The 13,333-nt window shown below is 47.0% G+C and overlaps 1 protein-coding gene across 5 annotated transcripts in view; it reads right to left on the reverse strand.

Moving 5' to 3' along the window:
• Window positions 1–13,333, reverse strand: part of LOC138303536 (uncharacterized) — a 126,691-nt gene that overhangs the window by 26,310 nt on the left and 87,048 nt on the right. For all 5 annotated transcript variants that reach the window (XR_011205409.1, XM_069242756.1, XM_069242757.1 and 2 more), the window contains exons 12-13: window positions 13,025–13,126; window positions 8,157–8,255 (exon numbers count right to left, since the gene is read on the reverse strand). Coding sequence is in view for 4 of the 5 variants with exons in the window: in XM_069242756.1 (XP_069098857.1) it covers window positions 8,157–8,255; window positions 13,025–13,126 (201 nt within the window). In the remaining variant the exon portion in view is untranslated. The remainder of the gene's footprint in view (window positions 1–8,156; window positions 8,256–13,024; window positions 13,127–13,333) is intronic.

The raw sequence follows: 13,333 nt of genomic DNA on the forward strand, positions 1-13,333 counted from the left end.
AAATAGTGGCGCAAATGCGGGGTTTTTTGACCCGCCACCTCCCGGGCGTGACTTTTGCCCGGGAGTATAAATACGACGCATTTGCGTCGCCGTCATTTTTTTAGACGGGAACGCCTTCCTTGCATCTCATTAACGCAAGGAAGGCGTTCACGCAAAAAAATGACGCTATTTGCCCATACTTTGGCGCTAGACGCGTCTAACGCCAAAGTATAAATATGGCGTTAGTTTTGCGCCGAATTTGCGTCGAAAAAAACGACGCTAATTCGGCGCAAACGGAGTATAAATACGGGCCTTAGAGCGCTCCTTTTTTTGCGAGTGGAGTGCACCGTGGGTGGAACAGATAGAATTCTCTGTGCGTTATGGTGGCAGGTTTGAATATTTCTGATTATCCACCTACCCTGCCTACCTTGGAGATGGGATGCCCACTGTAAGGCTTTGCAAAGGCGACAAAGAGCTGATCAGATTTACGGAATGGCTTGCCCTGTAAATGTAGTTCATAGTTTGACATCTAATGTATACCATGGTCTTTCCACAACAGAGTCCGGTTAGAAGAATGGGACCTGTGGTTTGGTTGGGATGAAAGGGTGACACTACCTTAGGGAGGCGCTCAGGATTGGCTCTATGGACAACCCTGTCCTTATGAACCTGAATGAAGGGCTCCAGGAGGGTGAATGCTTGCAATTCACTAACGTGTCTTAGTGAGGTAATAGCCACCAGGAGTGCCACCTTCCAGGAGAAGAACTGAAGGGGGCATGAGTGCAGAGGTTCAGAGGGTGGTGACGATGATATTAAGACCCCACAAGGGATCAGGAGGCACTTTAGGAGGTAGAATCTTCTTGAGACCCTCTGCAAATGCCTCAACTGCTGGAAATCTAAAGAGGGACAAAAGTTCCCTAAGCTGCATCTAGGTTCAACTGCAAATAAAAGTAAATGGATGGAGGTGTAACCTAAGCCTGATTTCTGCAAATGTAAAGGGTATGCAAAAATATCCTGGACAGTAGGTTTCAGAGGGTCCAGGTTCTTGGAAATACAGTGGGGAACAAGTCTCTTCCTTTCCACAGGGTAACAGGCCCATGTGTAGGCTGCTGAGCTTCCTTTAAAATGGGCATACATTCCTGGGGTTGGATGAAGTACCTAAATTCTAGAATCTCAGATGCCAGATCAACGAGGTTGAGTTGTCCAGATGCCCCTCTGCATGAGGAGGTCCAGTCTCTGTAATCCTCTTGGGCTGATGGATATTTCTAGTAGAGAGGAGTACCAGGGTTACGTGGCTCAGTAGGGAGCTACCAGAATGAGAGTCACTGAGGTTTGCCTGAACTTACCCATCACACATGGAGCAGAGTAAGAGGTGGAAAAATGTAGGCAAATGTCCCTTACAAATCCTTCTGTATTGCACTTCCCACTAACTGTGGATGTAGGAACCTGGAGGTGAAGTTCTTTCTAGGGTGAACAGATCTAACTGCAAGGTGCCCCAAAGTGAGGAGTACTTGTGTAGGACTAGGGGATGGAGTTCCCACTCGTGCACTTGTTGATGCATCCTGATGAGCAGGTCTGCAGTCGCTGAGCACCCCAAGGAGATGTGCGTCATGAGGTGAGTGCTGTGCCCGAGTGCGCAAAGCTAAATACCCTGGCCTAAATGAGACAGCTGAGGGGAGTGTAAGCCACCCTGCCTTTGTATAAAGTACAGGGGTCATGTTGTCTGTCTTGATGGGGACTATCTTTTATCGAAAGATTTGCTAGAAGGCTGTAAGAGCTAAGTGAGTGGACAGCAGCCATAGGGGATAGATGTGGTGACCCTCTTGTTGAGAGGACTGTGTTTTCTGCACAGTATATCCTTGATGTACTGAGTACTGTTTCCTTCAACCCCTGAGGGTCTTCTTGGATCTGAAAGTGAAGCACCACACACAGGGGGCATCGCACGCACAGGATCCATCATAATGGTTGAGGGACAGACAAAAGTTGCACACCTTGTGGTGGTTCACCCACAGATTTTTCGAATTGCAATGAGGGCAATTTTGAAAGGATGTCCATTTCATCACACATGCAGCATTCTCTGGCAATGAAGGACTGGAGACAGCTGCCGGCTCCCTGTGGGGCGCAAAGCCCTTGACGTAGATGTGCTGCCAAAGGCGTTCATGCTTTGGCGTGAAGAATGAACCTGGATCTTGCTTGAATCCAACACAAAGGGATCAAAAAGAACTGAACAAGGCTGATGAAACAAGTTGACGAGACCAAGAGCTCGGGGTCCACTTGGTGGGCATTGAAACCCAATGGCAGAAAGAAAACGTTCTAACTTGTACTCACTGCTCATTCGCAGCGTACAACAAGAGTACATCTTGTGACTCATGTGACTTTTTCAAAGAAAGACAACTTGTAAACATCTGAGCTCAAAACCATAAGGTAAGAATTGAATTTAAGACACGAGATGTAAAAAAAAAAAAAAAAAAACAGGAACCTGTGACTGCACTCTTCTGGTTGGTATGAGAACAACCTTGATCAAAGTTAAATCCCAGTTTAGTGACAGTAGTCACCCTAACCGATGGACAGCCATTCAACTCTAGTCATGAAGGAGAATCCCCAACAATAGAGAACTTGACTTTCATTCTGCTTCAGTTCAGCTTATGAGAGTTGGGATTCCGCCAATGAGCAAAACGTCAAAAGATAGTGAACCCAAGTTCACTCTCCAGATGGAGGAGGATGCAGTATAAGTGGTAAGGGTAAACATATGCATTGAACAAGGCACGGTTCAATAAAGAGCTGCATGGATCAAGGCAGGTCAGGGAGAAAAAGGGTGAAGCTCATGAAGCCGTGGCCACAACTTCAGTAGGACAGGAGGCAGGATATCCATTCAGCGGTGGTGTCCCTGGATGACCAGGGGTGTAGAAGGCCATGGCGAGCTTGATTAGCATAAAGGCTACAGCACTGCCATTCAAAATGCTGAAAGTACCTAAACACCTCTCAGTCAGGGAAGGCGTGTGCTCTTTGCACTGGCTGCCTGTCAGGAAGCGGAACCCTATAAAACGATCTGTATGGTCACTCAGGCACTGCACCTCCAGGGGCAGTTACCCCTGAGGTCAGTATTTCACTGGTACTCTCCTAAGAGACAGCTGAGATCTTCCTCTCTGAGGAAAGTGAACATTCCTAGGTTCCGGAAGGCCAGATTGGGTGGTTGCACGTTTTCTGTAGCAGCGGCTAAATTGTGGAATGTGCTACCATTCCTCATTGCTAGTTTAACACCTCATATGGCCATCCATAAGCAATTGAAAACTTGGATATTCTCCCTTGCGTGACTGTAACTTCTTTCAGCAGCTTCTTTTCCAGTGGTAGTGCTTTGACGATATCTATAGACATAATGCACTTTGTAAATTTAAATACAAATACACTGTCAGTGTCAGGAGCTACTTCAAGCTAGCCATAGGCCCTGTTGGTACAGACTCCGCCCCTTATGGACGATCAAGCACATCTCAATCCGCTTGATGGGATAAGGGCACGGGGTTTATGTTTATGATATTTACAGAACACAAAAATGCCAACGCTTCCTGGCACTAAGTAAGAGAAGAGCTGTAGGTAAGTAGCCTCTTTCTAGCTCGGTTACCCCCACATTTGGCCTGTTTATCAGAGTGTTTGACTGTGTTCACTGGGATCCTGCTAACCAGGACCCCAGTGACTGGGCTCGCTTCTCTAAATTTGGTTTCTGGTAACCTTTTCTTTCCACAATTGGCATGCTGGTGCCCCAATGTAAGTCCCTAGTATATGGTACCAAAGTACCCAGGGCATTGGGGTTCCACCCATAGGGAGCCCATGCAAAGGGTTCTGCTGGCCTGCCACTGCAGTCTGCGTGAAAGGGGTGCATGCACCCGGTTTCACTACAGGTCACTGCACCAGGTCACTGTAAGTCACCCCTATGGTAGGCCCTCTCAGCCCAGAGGGGAGGATGCAGGCACCTGTGTGTGAGGGCACCCCTGCAATAGCAGAGGTGCCCCTACGAACTCCAGCCCCATTTTACTGGAATTAGTGTGTGCGCGGATGCCATTTTATATGTGTACCGGACATAGGTCACTACCTATGTCCAGCTACATTATGGTAACTCCGAACCTGGGCATGTTTGGTATCAAACATGTCAGAATCATATCCCAATACTGTTGCAAGTATTGGAAGTATGATTCCATGCATTCTGAGGGCTCCTTAGAGGACCCCCAGCATTACTACCACCGGTCTCACAGGGTTTTCACAGGTAGCCTGGCTGCTGCCACCCCTCAGAAAGATTTCTGCCCTCCTGCTGCTTGATCTGATCAAGCTGAGGAAGGCAGAACAAAGGATTTCATTTGGGAAAGGAGGTAACACCCTCTCCCTTTGGAAATAGGTGTGACTGGCTTGAGAGGGGTAGCCTCCCCAAGCAACTGGTTTTGCTTTCAAGGGCACATTTGGTGTCCTCCGTGCATAAACCAATCCACACCAGTTCAGGGACCCACAGTCCCTGCTCTGGCGCAAAACTGGACAATGGAAAGGGGAGTGACCACTCCCCTGTCCATCACCACCCCAGGGGTGGTGCCCAGAGCTCCTCCAGAGGGTCCCTAGGTTCTGCCATTTTGATTCCAAGGGTGGCAGGGAACTCTGGGAGCATCTGAGTGGCCAGGCCAGGCAGGCAGGTAGTTACCCTCTTTGGGGGTCCTCAGATTCAGCTTGCAGGACTCCAGCAGGACTCCTCTGCAACCTCTGCTTCGTCTTCTGGCCTCAGGAACTGCGACTGGACCCTCCAGGAACCTACAAGTTGCAGATTCACGAGGAAGACTCTTCTGCAACATTGTATCCGGAACTGCTGCCAACTTTGCAACATTTCCCCAGCTGTGCATCCTAAGAAGACTGCAACTCTTCAGCCTGCACAAGAAGAAGAAGGAATCTCTGTTGGGGTGAAGGCATCACTCACCTGTAACTACAGGTACCTGGCTGCAATGACGACCGGCTGCATGGACCTCCCCCTATCTTGATTGGCGTTTGTCCTACATCAAGGGTGGTGGTCCAGAGAGTCTTCCTAGGTCCTCCCTACCAGCTGTCTCACTTTGGTGGTGGGAAGTCCTTTCCACTCCACACAAGACAGTACCCCCGTGCACGGCATCCTTTGCAGCTGCCAAGGCTTGTTGCTTCACCTCCAAGGGGAACTTAACACGACATCTAGTTCCAGCACTCCCTCCTGCAACTTCTGGACCGCTGTGTGGTCCTCCGGCGACGTGGGAGAAACTTCTGTGGGGCTGCATGGGCTGCTTCTGCGACTTCTGTGTCCCTGCCCTGTGGAACACCTGTGGATGCTGCCCCTGCTCCTTTGGGCCTTCTGCGACGCAGAGGGTCCCCTGTGACTCCCCCTCCTGGGTAGACTCCTCCTGGACCTTGCTGGTCCCCAGCAGCACCTCTTTTCCTCCAACCGCGAGTTTACCTTTGCCAAGGCTTGTTGGTGGATGTCCTTCACCGACACCCATCTGCAATCCAGCTTTCAGCATGGGACACCTTTTGCACACATCAGGAACTCTTCTCCAGCTTTTGTGCTACAGTGCTGACCTGTCTTCCTTCTTCGTCGACCAACTCCACAAGGTACCTCTGGGTGGGTAGTATCTCCTACTCCCCCTGGACTCCACTGACACTTCTGGACTTGGTCCCCTCTCTCCACAGGTCTCCATCTTCGCTTTTCCACTGCTGGATCCTTGCAGGCTGTTCTGGGTGTCTTCATTTTCTTCTTTTCATCCTTTGGGGTGGTTTTGGGGAAATCCAGTGTTTTACTCCTGCATTCCTGGTCGCTGGGGGGTACTTTATTACTTACCTGTGTGGTTTCCTAGTACTTCCATCTCCCCTATACACGATTTACTTACCTAGGTGGGGGCCCTGTGTTCACATTCCACTTTCTTAGTATGTGGTTTGGGCTCCCCATAGGGCAACTATTGCATATTGCTATTTTACACAGTTTTCTAACCTTTTTATGCCTCTTACTGTTATTAGTGTACATGTATATAGTGTGTGTACTTACCTCCTATTAGAGGGTTGCCTCTCTAGTATTTTCTGATACAATGTGACTGTAGTGGTATTGCATGAGCTTTGCATTTCTCCTAGATAACCCTTGGCTGCTCATCCACAGCTACCTCTACAGAGCTTGGCTTCTAGGCACTGCCTACACTTCACTGAGAGGGGATACCTGGACCTGGTGTAAGGTGTAAGTATCATAGGTACCCACCACACACCAGGCCAGCTTACTACTAGAACACAAGCCAGCGTTTGCCTAAGCCTACATGTTGAAAGGCCAAGTTGTAAAAATCTTTTGGAAAGGAAGCCCACTCCTCTATAAATGAAGCTGAACTAAAAGCAAATTCCAACTCTTGGCAACCACCACAGAAAAGGCTTTGCCACCTACTCTGAGAAATCTGGTGGAAATTGCCACTCGAGGGAACTCATGTGATGAGCTGGGCAGTACTTTGCAAATTGGCAGCAAGGAAGAAGGATGAATTATGAAGCAAAACTAGTGACTTGAACAGAACACCTTTTTTACCGGTCTAGTAAGGAATACATAATAATTCTTTAAAAGCCCGTTCCCTCGACCTGGCAGCAGCATTCTACTTACTGAAGTTGAGCCATAACTCTATCAGTGGGTCCAGGTAGATCCCACTAGCTGAGTTAAGGCTCACTGTCCAGACAGACTGGGCAGCATATACATGTTAAAGAAAGATCCTATGAAGAGACTCTGGTAGTTAAAACAAATACACTTTTGAGACCTGATTCTACAATAATAATTTACTGTGTTTCACTTCCATGTATGACGTGGGCAAGCGTCCATGATAAGAGGAAAAATTGATACATCATGTACGGGTATCCTCGAGATGGTAAACAAGATACCAGTCTTCTCAGAGTTTAATTTAAATACTTTTGAGGACAACCACCATCAGATGGTCTTCCAAGCAGGAAGTCAGCATGTGATGATCTGGACACATTACTGGACCCACTAGTCAACGTAAAGGCCAGCTGGGCTCCATATGGTATTGTATCTCATGTAGAAGCCAAAAGATTGATGTAGTTATTGAACAGGAGGGAAGATGAAATCTCTTGGTTTACGTGATCTTACGCAATGGATATTTTCAACTCTAGAAAAAAGAGAGGAGAATCCTTTCTGATGAGGGTGATTATCATCATAGCACCTTCAACCGATGCATCAATAGGGCCACTAAAGCAACTGCCACAGTCGATCGTGCCAGTTTAAGCACCACCGGGGGCATCCACACAAAAGTAACCCACACAAGCCTCTTGTTTTCCCTGTAAGACTTCCACAAACACTACTGTGAGAACACGTGTGGCGTTGCAGGTCCCAGCAGCAGCTGCACTAGCAGTGTCTGCAACCCCTGCTCAGGTCGCTAGACCCCACCCTGGGTTTACGCATGCAGTACAGAAAGCAGGAGTAGGCCCTGGGTAAGGTCAGCACCTGCACCAGGTGGGACCCAGCAACCACCACCACAAATTAGAAACATCTTGCACTTACTGTGATGCCATTAGCGAAATTGGCCCAAAACAGTTTGTGGAAACTCCTATTGCAGGATGACAAATGTGAAGAGGCGAGCAACAACCTAGGCCTAGGGATTTCAGCAAAAGCAGGTAGGGTAATAGCAGTGACAGCAGGGTAAGGCCTAGTTCAGTAACAGACAATTTCTGAGAGTGGGGGCGATTACACCTCCCTCACTTGGAGGAAAATGAAAGGGTCTTAGCTAAAGGTCCTGGAGTACCATCAAAGCACTTTCATCAACATGTGAAGGATCCTGAAGTCCACACACTTTTGATGTGTTTCCCTGTAACCAATGTACGTACCCACACCTGAGGTCTACGATGCGCAATGCACACTTCCCTATCTGCCAGTAATCATCTCCTGTAGCGCCAGGATATCATGGCAGGCTTGGAGGAGCCATGGCAGGCTTGGAGGAGCCAATGGAAATTGATAATTGAACAGAACATGAAATTGGTTGCTGTATTTAGAGAGTCCTCTGCACAGGCTTTATGAATGCAAAGTACCTTTGAGAATCTGGGCCCTCTCTACGCAACCTGAAAATCACCACTACTTGACTCAACATTGTGGCCCGTGCAGACATCTGTGATGCCGCGCGCAGGCAATCACTGTACTCTTAACTTACCCGCTGTGTTTTCACCTCTTTCTCCATCGGGGTGATCACTCAAGCTCGCATTTGAATTCTCATTCTCAAAAATGACATCATCATCAAGAGACGGGGATCCTGCCAAACACAATATACATGTTTTATTTATTTAAAACAATATTGTTGTTCAAACCACTATGTATGCACAAAAACTACTGTGTGACAATTTTTTCACATCTTATTGATCCCGCCAAACTTTCAATCTAAGAAGGTGTCTACTTCCTTACATTTCTTCATCACTGATTAATTCATTTATTCAACATTTAAGAGAGCTATAGAGGAATTCATGTTACTTCTTGCGTAATGGTGAACTGAAATGGCCTGTTTTACACTAACAAGTTCTCCCTCTCTGCTCAGGTTGCACTCAGCAGGCCACTTGGATTAAGTAATACATCGTTTACAGACTAAGGGTCACATTTAGGGTTGGTGGACGGTACTCAATCCATCTGGTGACGTCAGACATTACCTCCACCACCCTGACAGACTACCATATGCCAAATTTAGAGATGGCCGCTGGCTCACTGATCTTCTCTGTACCTTAAAAGGAAGGTACACAAAATACTCTTCAAATAACAAAACAACGGGTGGACGGCTGCCGTCGGTACTGACGGCCAGCAACCAAACCTAGAAACTATTTTTTTTTCAGAGACAAACTCCCAATGTGGGATTTTGTTTCTGAAAAACAAGAAAATGGCCACCACATCCAGGGAGTATTCTCCCAGGGTGTGGGTGGTCATTTTTGTTTTTTTCTGTCCTACATCAGCAGGTGTTACCTAGTGATGAGGGACAGAAAAAAAGGCAATTACACCGACAAACACCAAATATGGAAGGCGGTGTAATGCCCTTCCTCTGACAGCCTACTCCATCAGAGGAAATGTTCAGTCGACGGAACAAATAGGGGCGCTATCGTCGGAAGAGTAAAGGTCTGCCTATCTCTAAATGAGGCATGCAGACCGAGACTTTGGTGGACAGGGTCCTGCATCATTTTGTAAATGGGGTGTCCTGTCCACCAAACTGTAAACCAGGCTCCGAGTTATTTCTTTCCCCTATTAGATTTGAGACCATGAAGGGAATTCAAAGGCCGGATCTAAAGGTGAGTGGTAACAGAAAGTTTTTAGAAATCTGAAGGAAGTGCTAAATTCATGGGATAATCCAACATCCCATTAACAAGATGCAGGAAATTCCAGCAGTGAAGTCTTCCCTGGACTTAGCACTTCATAAAAAAAAAACAAAGATTTCCCAATTCCCGCAATTTCTACGTGCAGGCTTACTTACCCATCATGAAGCATTAAACCCCGCTGCAGGTTTCGGTCAGTTGTACCTGAGCAGAGTAGTTGCTGCTTGCACTCAAGAAGGTGCTCCGATCCGAGCAGCCGGGTTAAGCACAGACCTCAAAATGAAAATATAACAGATACAGTTTATCTAGTGATGCAAACCAGACTCCGCAGCGGGTGCTGTCTCAGAAGCTGCATGCACCCGGCATAAAGGCAGGGACTACCTTGCCTGAGGGTGGAGAGGCAGGGACGAGATGGACAGAAATGCAAAACACAGGCTAGAGGCAAAAGCAGACATAAACTATTACAATTTCAGAAAACGAGTGACGTCTCCAAAAGCGACACCGGAGTGAAAGCTGGTTTGAGAAATAATGTGATCAGGAACTCTACATGGACTCTGCTTCCGGGGTCTTCGACTGGAGATGATGGAGCTGCTTTTCCATCAAAGGCATTCCAGGTTTCTATCCTGTGTGTACTGCTTAAGATGCTAAACCAATGTTTGGGGTCCATGGAAGTGTGCTCAACCCTCAAGTTCGTTCAGTTGCTAGGAGAATTCTTTCGCTACCCATCAGCCCTTCGTGGGCCACTGGTCTGTCACGGGCCCTATATGTACCTGGATCAAAAACTTTACATGCAAGATTGGCTTTCACTGGTGAGAGAAACACAAGATGTGGCCACATCCTCCCAGCCACTAGGATGCCCCTGCATTTTTTGAAATGTTACATAGTCTGCAGTGTAGAGACTGGCAGCACAGATCAAAGATAAGGCCAGTTCACCTATGCTGAGAGATGTAACTGGAGTCCAAAACATACAAGTGCTTTATGTAGAGTTTAGTCGGTGGGAGACTCCATAACAAATGTAGCAGATGTCCTGTCTGTGGTATTAAAAGGGCTCTGTAGCGAATAGCAGTGGTAATACAGTGGACGAGACATCCGGCGCAGTTTGATGGAGTATCCAGTCCACCAAACTCTAAATAAGGACTTTCAGGAGTGTTTCTCACCGGTAACAGTCCTTCTCCTCTTCCTGGTTTCTCCACTGTAGTTTAGTCCTTTTGGTGACATGCTTTGCAGTTCATTAGCTACATCACTACTGCACCCAGTCGCTGGCTTGATAGTTCAGATTCTCATGTAGGGTTACTCCACATGCTCATAAATGAGATTCACAAACTATGGGCAAAGATTTACACCTACAGGATCCCTATTTTCCCTCATATGCCTAGTGTGGAAAATACGCACCTGTGGTACTATATTTCTAGTGTAAATGGAAGAGTGGCTGGAAAATGGGAAATTTCTACTACAAAGTAGAAGGAGTAATGGGAAATGTAAAACACGAGGGAGAGAATGTGTGTAAGGAATGTGGAGCGCTGGGGGCTGGGGAGAAGTAGCACACAAAGGAGAAGGCTAGAAAACACATGCACTCTTATGGAGCGCTTAAAGAAAAAGAAAAAACATTGCTCCCGAAATGTGAGCAGTGGAAGGAAACAAGTGAGGCAATCAACAGAACTGCGAAGAGGCTATGATTCAGGGGAAGTATAAACACAAGAAGTGGAAGGCATTAAGGAGACACCCAATGAGAGTGGCAATAAAGCCAACCAATGGTAAGTAATGGGCGGGCTCCAAGTCCATTACAACCTTTTGCCTACAAACAGCTAAAAGCTCTCTGTTGTTGAGATCTAAAAAAAAAAAAGACGTAAAATGTTGTGATGTAGAATGCACGGGAGAGGCGAGTTTGGTGCTGTGGTTCAAGATAGTTCGGAGAAATGGAAGATGGAGATGCAAGGGGAAAAAGAGGACGGGAAAGAAAGGGATGAACATGTCTCCCCTCAAAAGATAGCATTTGTTTTTAGATAAGGAATGCAAGTAAAAAATTGTCAGAAGTAATTGGCAAAATATAAAACATGTGAACCCAAACACGTCACAGAAAGGTCCCAACAAAAAGCACAGGCAGCTCAGAAATGCAGTAAACATTTAATGCCATTCCCAAACCCATTCTGGAAAATGTGGACCAGCTCCACATCATAGGCATAGACATGATTCACAAGGATCCGAAGTGATGTCCTGAGCAAAAATACTCAAAAAAATGGATGAATCATACCAAACTAATTCTCAGAAATACCAACGGTACCTCGCGACCAGAAGTGGCGTAGGGAATGCTGGCTACATCAAGAGCGAGGCCAAGAATACGGTTGTAACAAGTGTGAGAAATAGCAGAGTAGTGCAGATATGTTCGTTGGATAGGGACAATTTTGGTCCTGATGACTGCGAGGGGGACATCCAGTGGGGGTGACTACCTGAAGTATTAAACAGCGTTACTGGTACTGAAGACCAACCTGTCTAGAAACCATCAGTTTAACGCTCCAGACAGCCCATCCCCTGGCTCTACAAATTGCATGGTCAACACAAGCGCAGAACAAGCCCGAACGAACTCACCTCCAGCCCCTGATACTGCAGACCTTCAATCCAAGGACAAAGACGGGCCGGGGTTTGTGAGTCTGCCGGAGGTCTGCTGCTTCCAGGAGATGTGGGGGACAGAAAGCAAAGCTGTGAGTTTGCTCCAGGCACTATCTGGAATTTTAAAAAGGAGCAACTGAACCCATCACAGAAAGGCCAACGGGAGGCCCAGCAACATGGGTATCTGTGCAGCTAGACTGCAAAGTTGAACAATTACCTGTCCATAAATGCTCTGCAAATATGTTACATATAAAAGTGACAAATGAGGAAAATCACCACCAAACAGTGCACACTGTGAATATTTATTTTGTTCCAAGCTGGTCTCCAGAAGATGCTGCTCAGCGGGAACCTCTTGATGAAGCATTGTCCAGAATTAAATCCACTATCAGGTGTAGATGGCCAAGAGGAGACACTGGAGGGTGGTGAGCATGATGACGGAAGCTGCCTTGTGCAGATTTCACTAGAAAGTACCCACAGGTTTTGAACACTTGGCACCGGGGACCTCCCCCAGCCCTTCCATATATGGCGGACATGCTGTCCCAGCAACCACATACAAGATATTTAACTGTTGCTAGAAGTTTGTTTGGGCATTGAAGGAAAACTAATCCCAACAATTAATATGATCCTCATGGTCCATAGGTTATGGGACCTGTCTACCCATCCAGGGTGCCTGGAGATCACCCCCGGGGACTCACCTCCAGCTTACAGAAGATTAGTTGAAATCCCCAGGGCCTCACTGGGCTCTGGGAATATCAGGGGTTTCCACAATCTCAGAGCTGTAAGGGCCACTTCTACACCTCTGCTGACCTCCGCACTCGCTCCCTCGGCCTGCCATGTTAAAGTCAGGCAGAGAGTTCCACCAAACCAGTTTAATACAGCAAGTGTGGAGAGGGAAACTGGAGGAACCACTTAACTAGAGGTATCCTCATCAAAGACCACATGTGGAAATTGGTTCTTGGGAAATGATGGCAAGACCTAAGAGGATTTCCTGTCTCTTTCTGCCAAAGCCTTAACCGAGATCTGAGTGCATCGTATTACTTGGAATTCAGAGGTCACACTTAATCCAGGACTAATACACAATGAATCAAGCCCCGAGTTCACAGCGGTGCAACCACTCACTCACTTGGCGAACGATCCACATCTTGTCTTTCTAGGCGGTCCTTGTGGTGAAGCGCTTCCGGTTCCTTAACTCTTAACGTATAAACAGATGTGATGATAGGTTCTTCTGTGTTTTTTTAAAAAGAACATATATAAGTTACCCACTACTGTCCGGTGAGTTTGAAAAAAGTGCAGCAGATAAGAAAACTCTATCACAATCTCTAGCAGAAAGTTCTTGATTTGCAAATCCACCCCCCAACCCAAAGAGGACGGCTTTTCAAGATGGTGGGTTAATTTTTTGCTGCCAAAAATGTTACAAATTTTGCTCAGTCCG

This window comes from Pleurodeles waltl, chromosome 7 (genome assembly GCF_031143425.1).
Source record: "Pleurodeles waltl isolate 20211129_DDA chromosome 7, aPleWal1.hap1.20221129, whole genome shotgun sequence".
NCBI lineage: Eukaryota > Metazoa > Chordata > Amphibia > Caudata > Salamandridae > Pleurodeles > Pleurodeles waltl.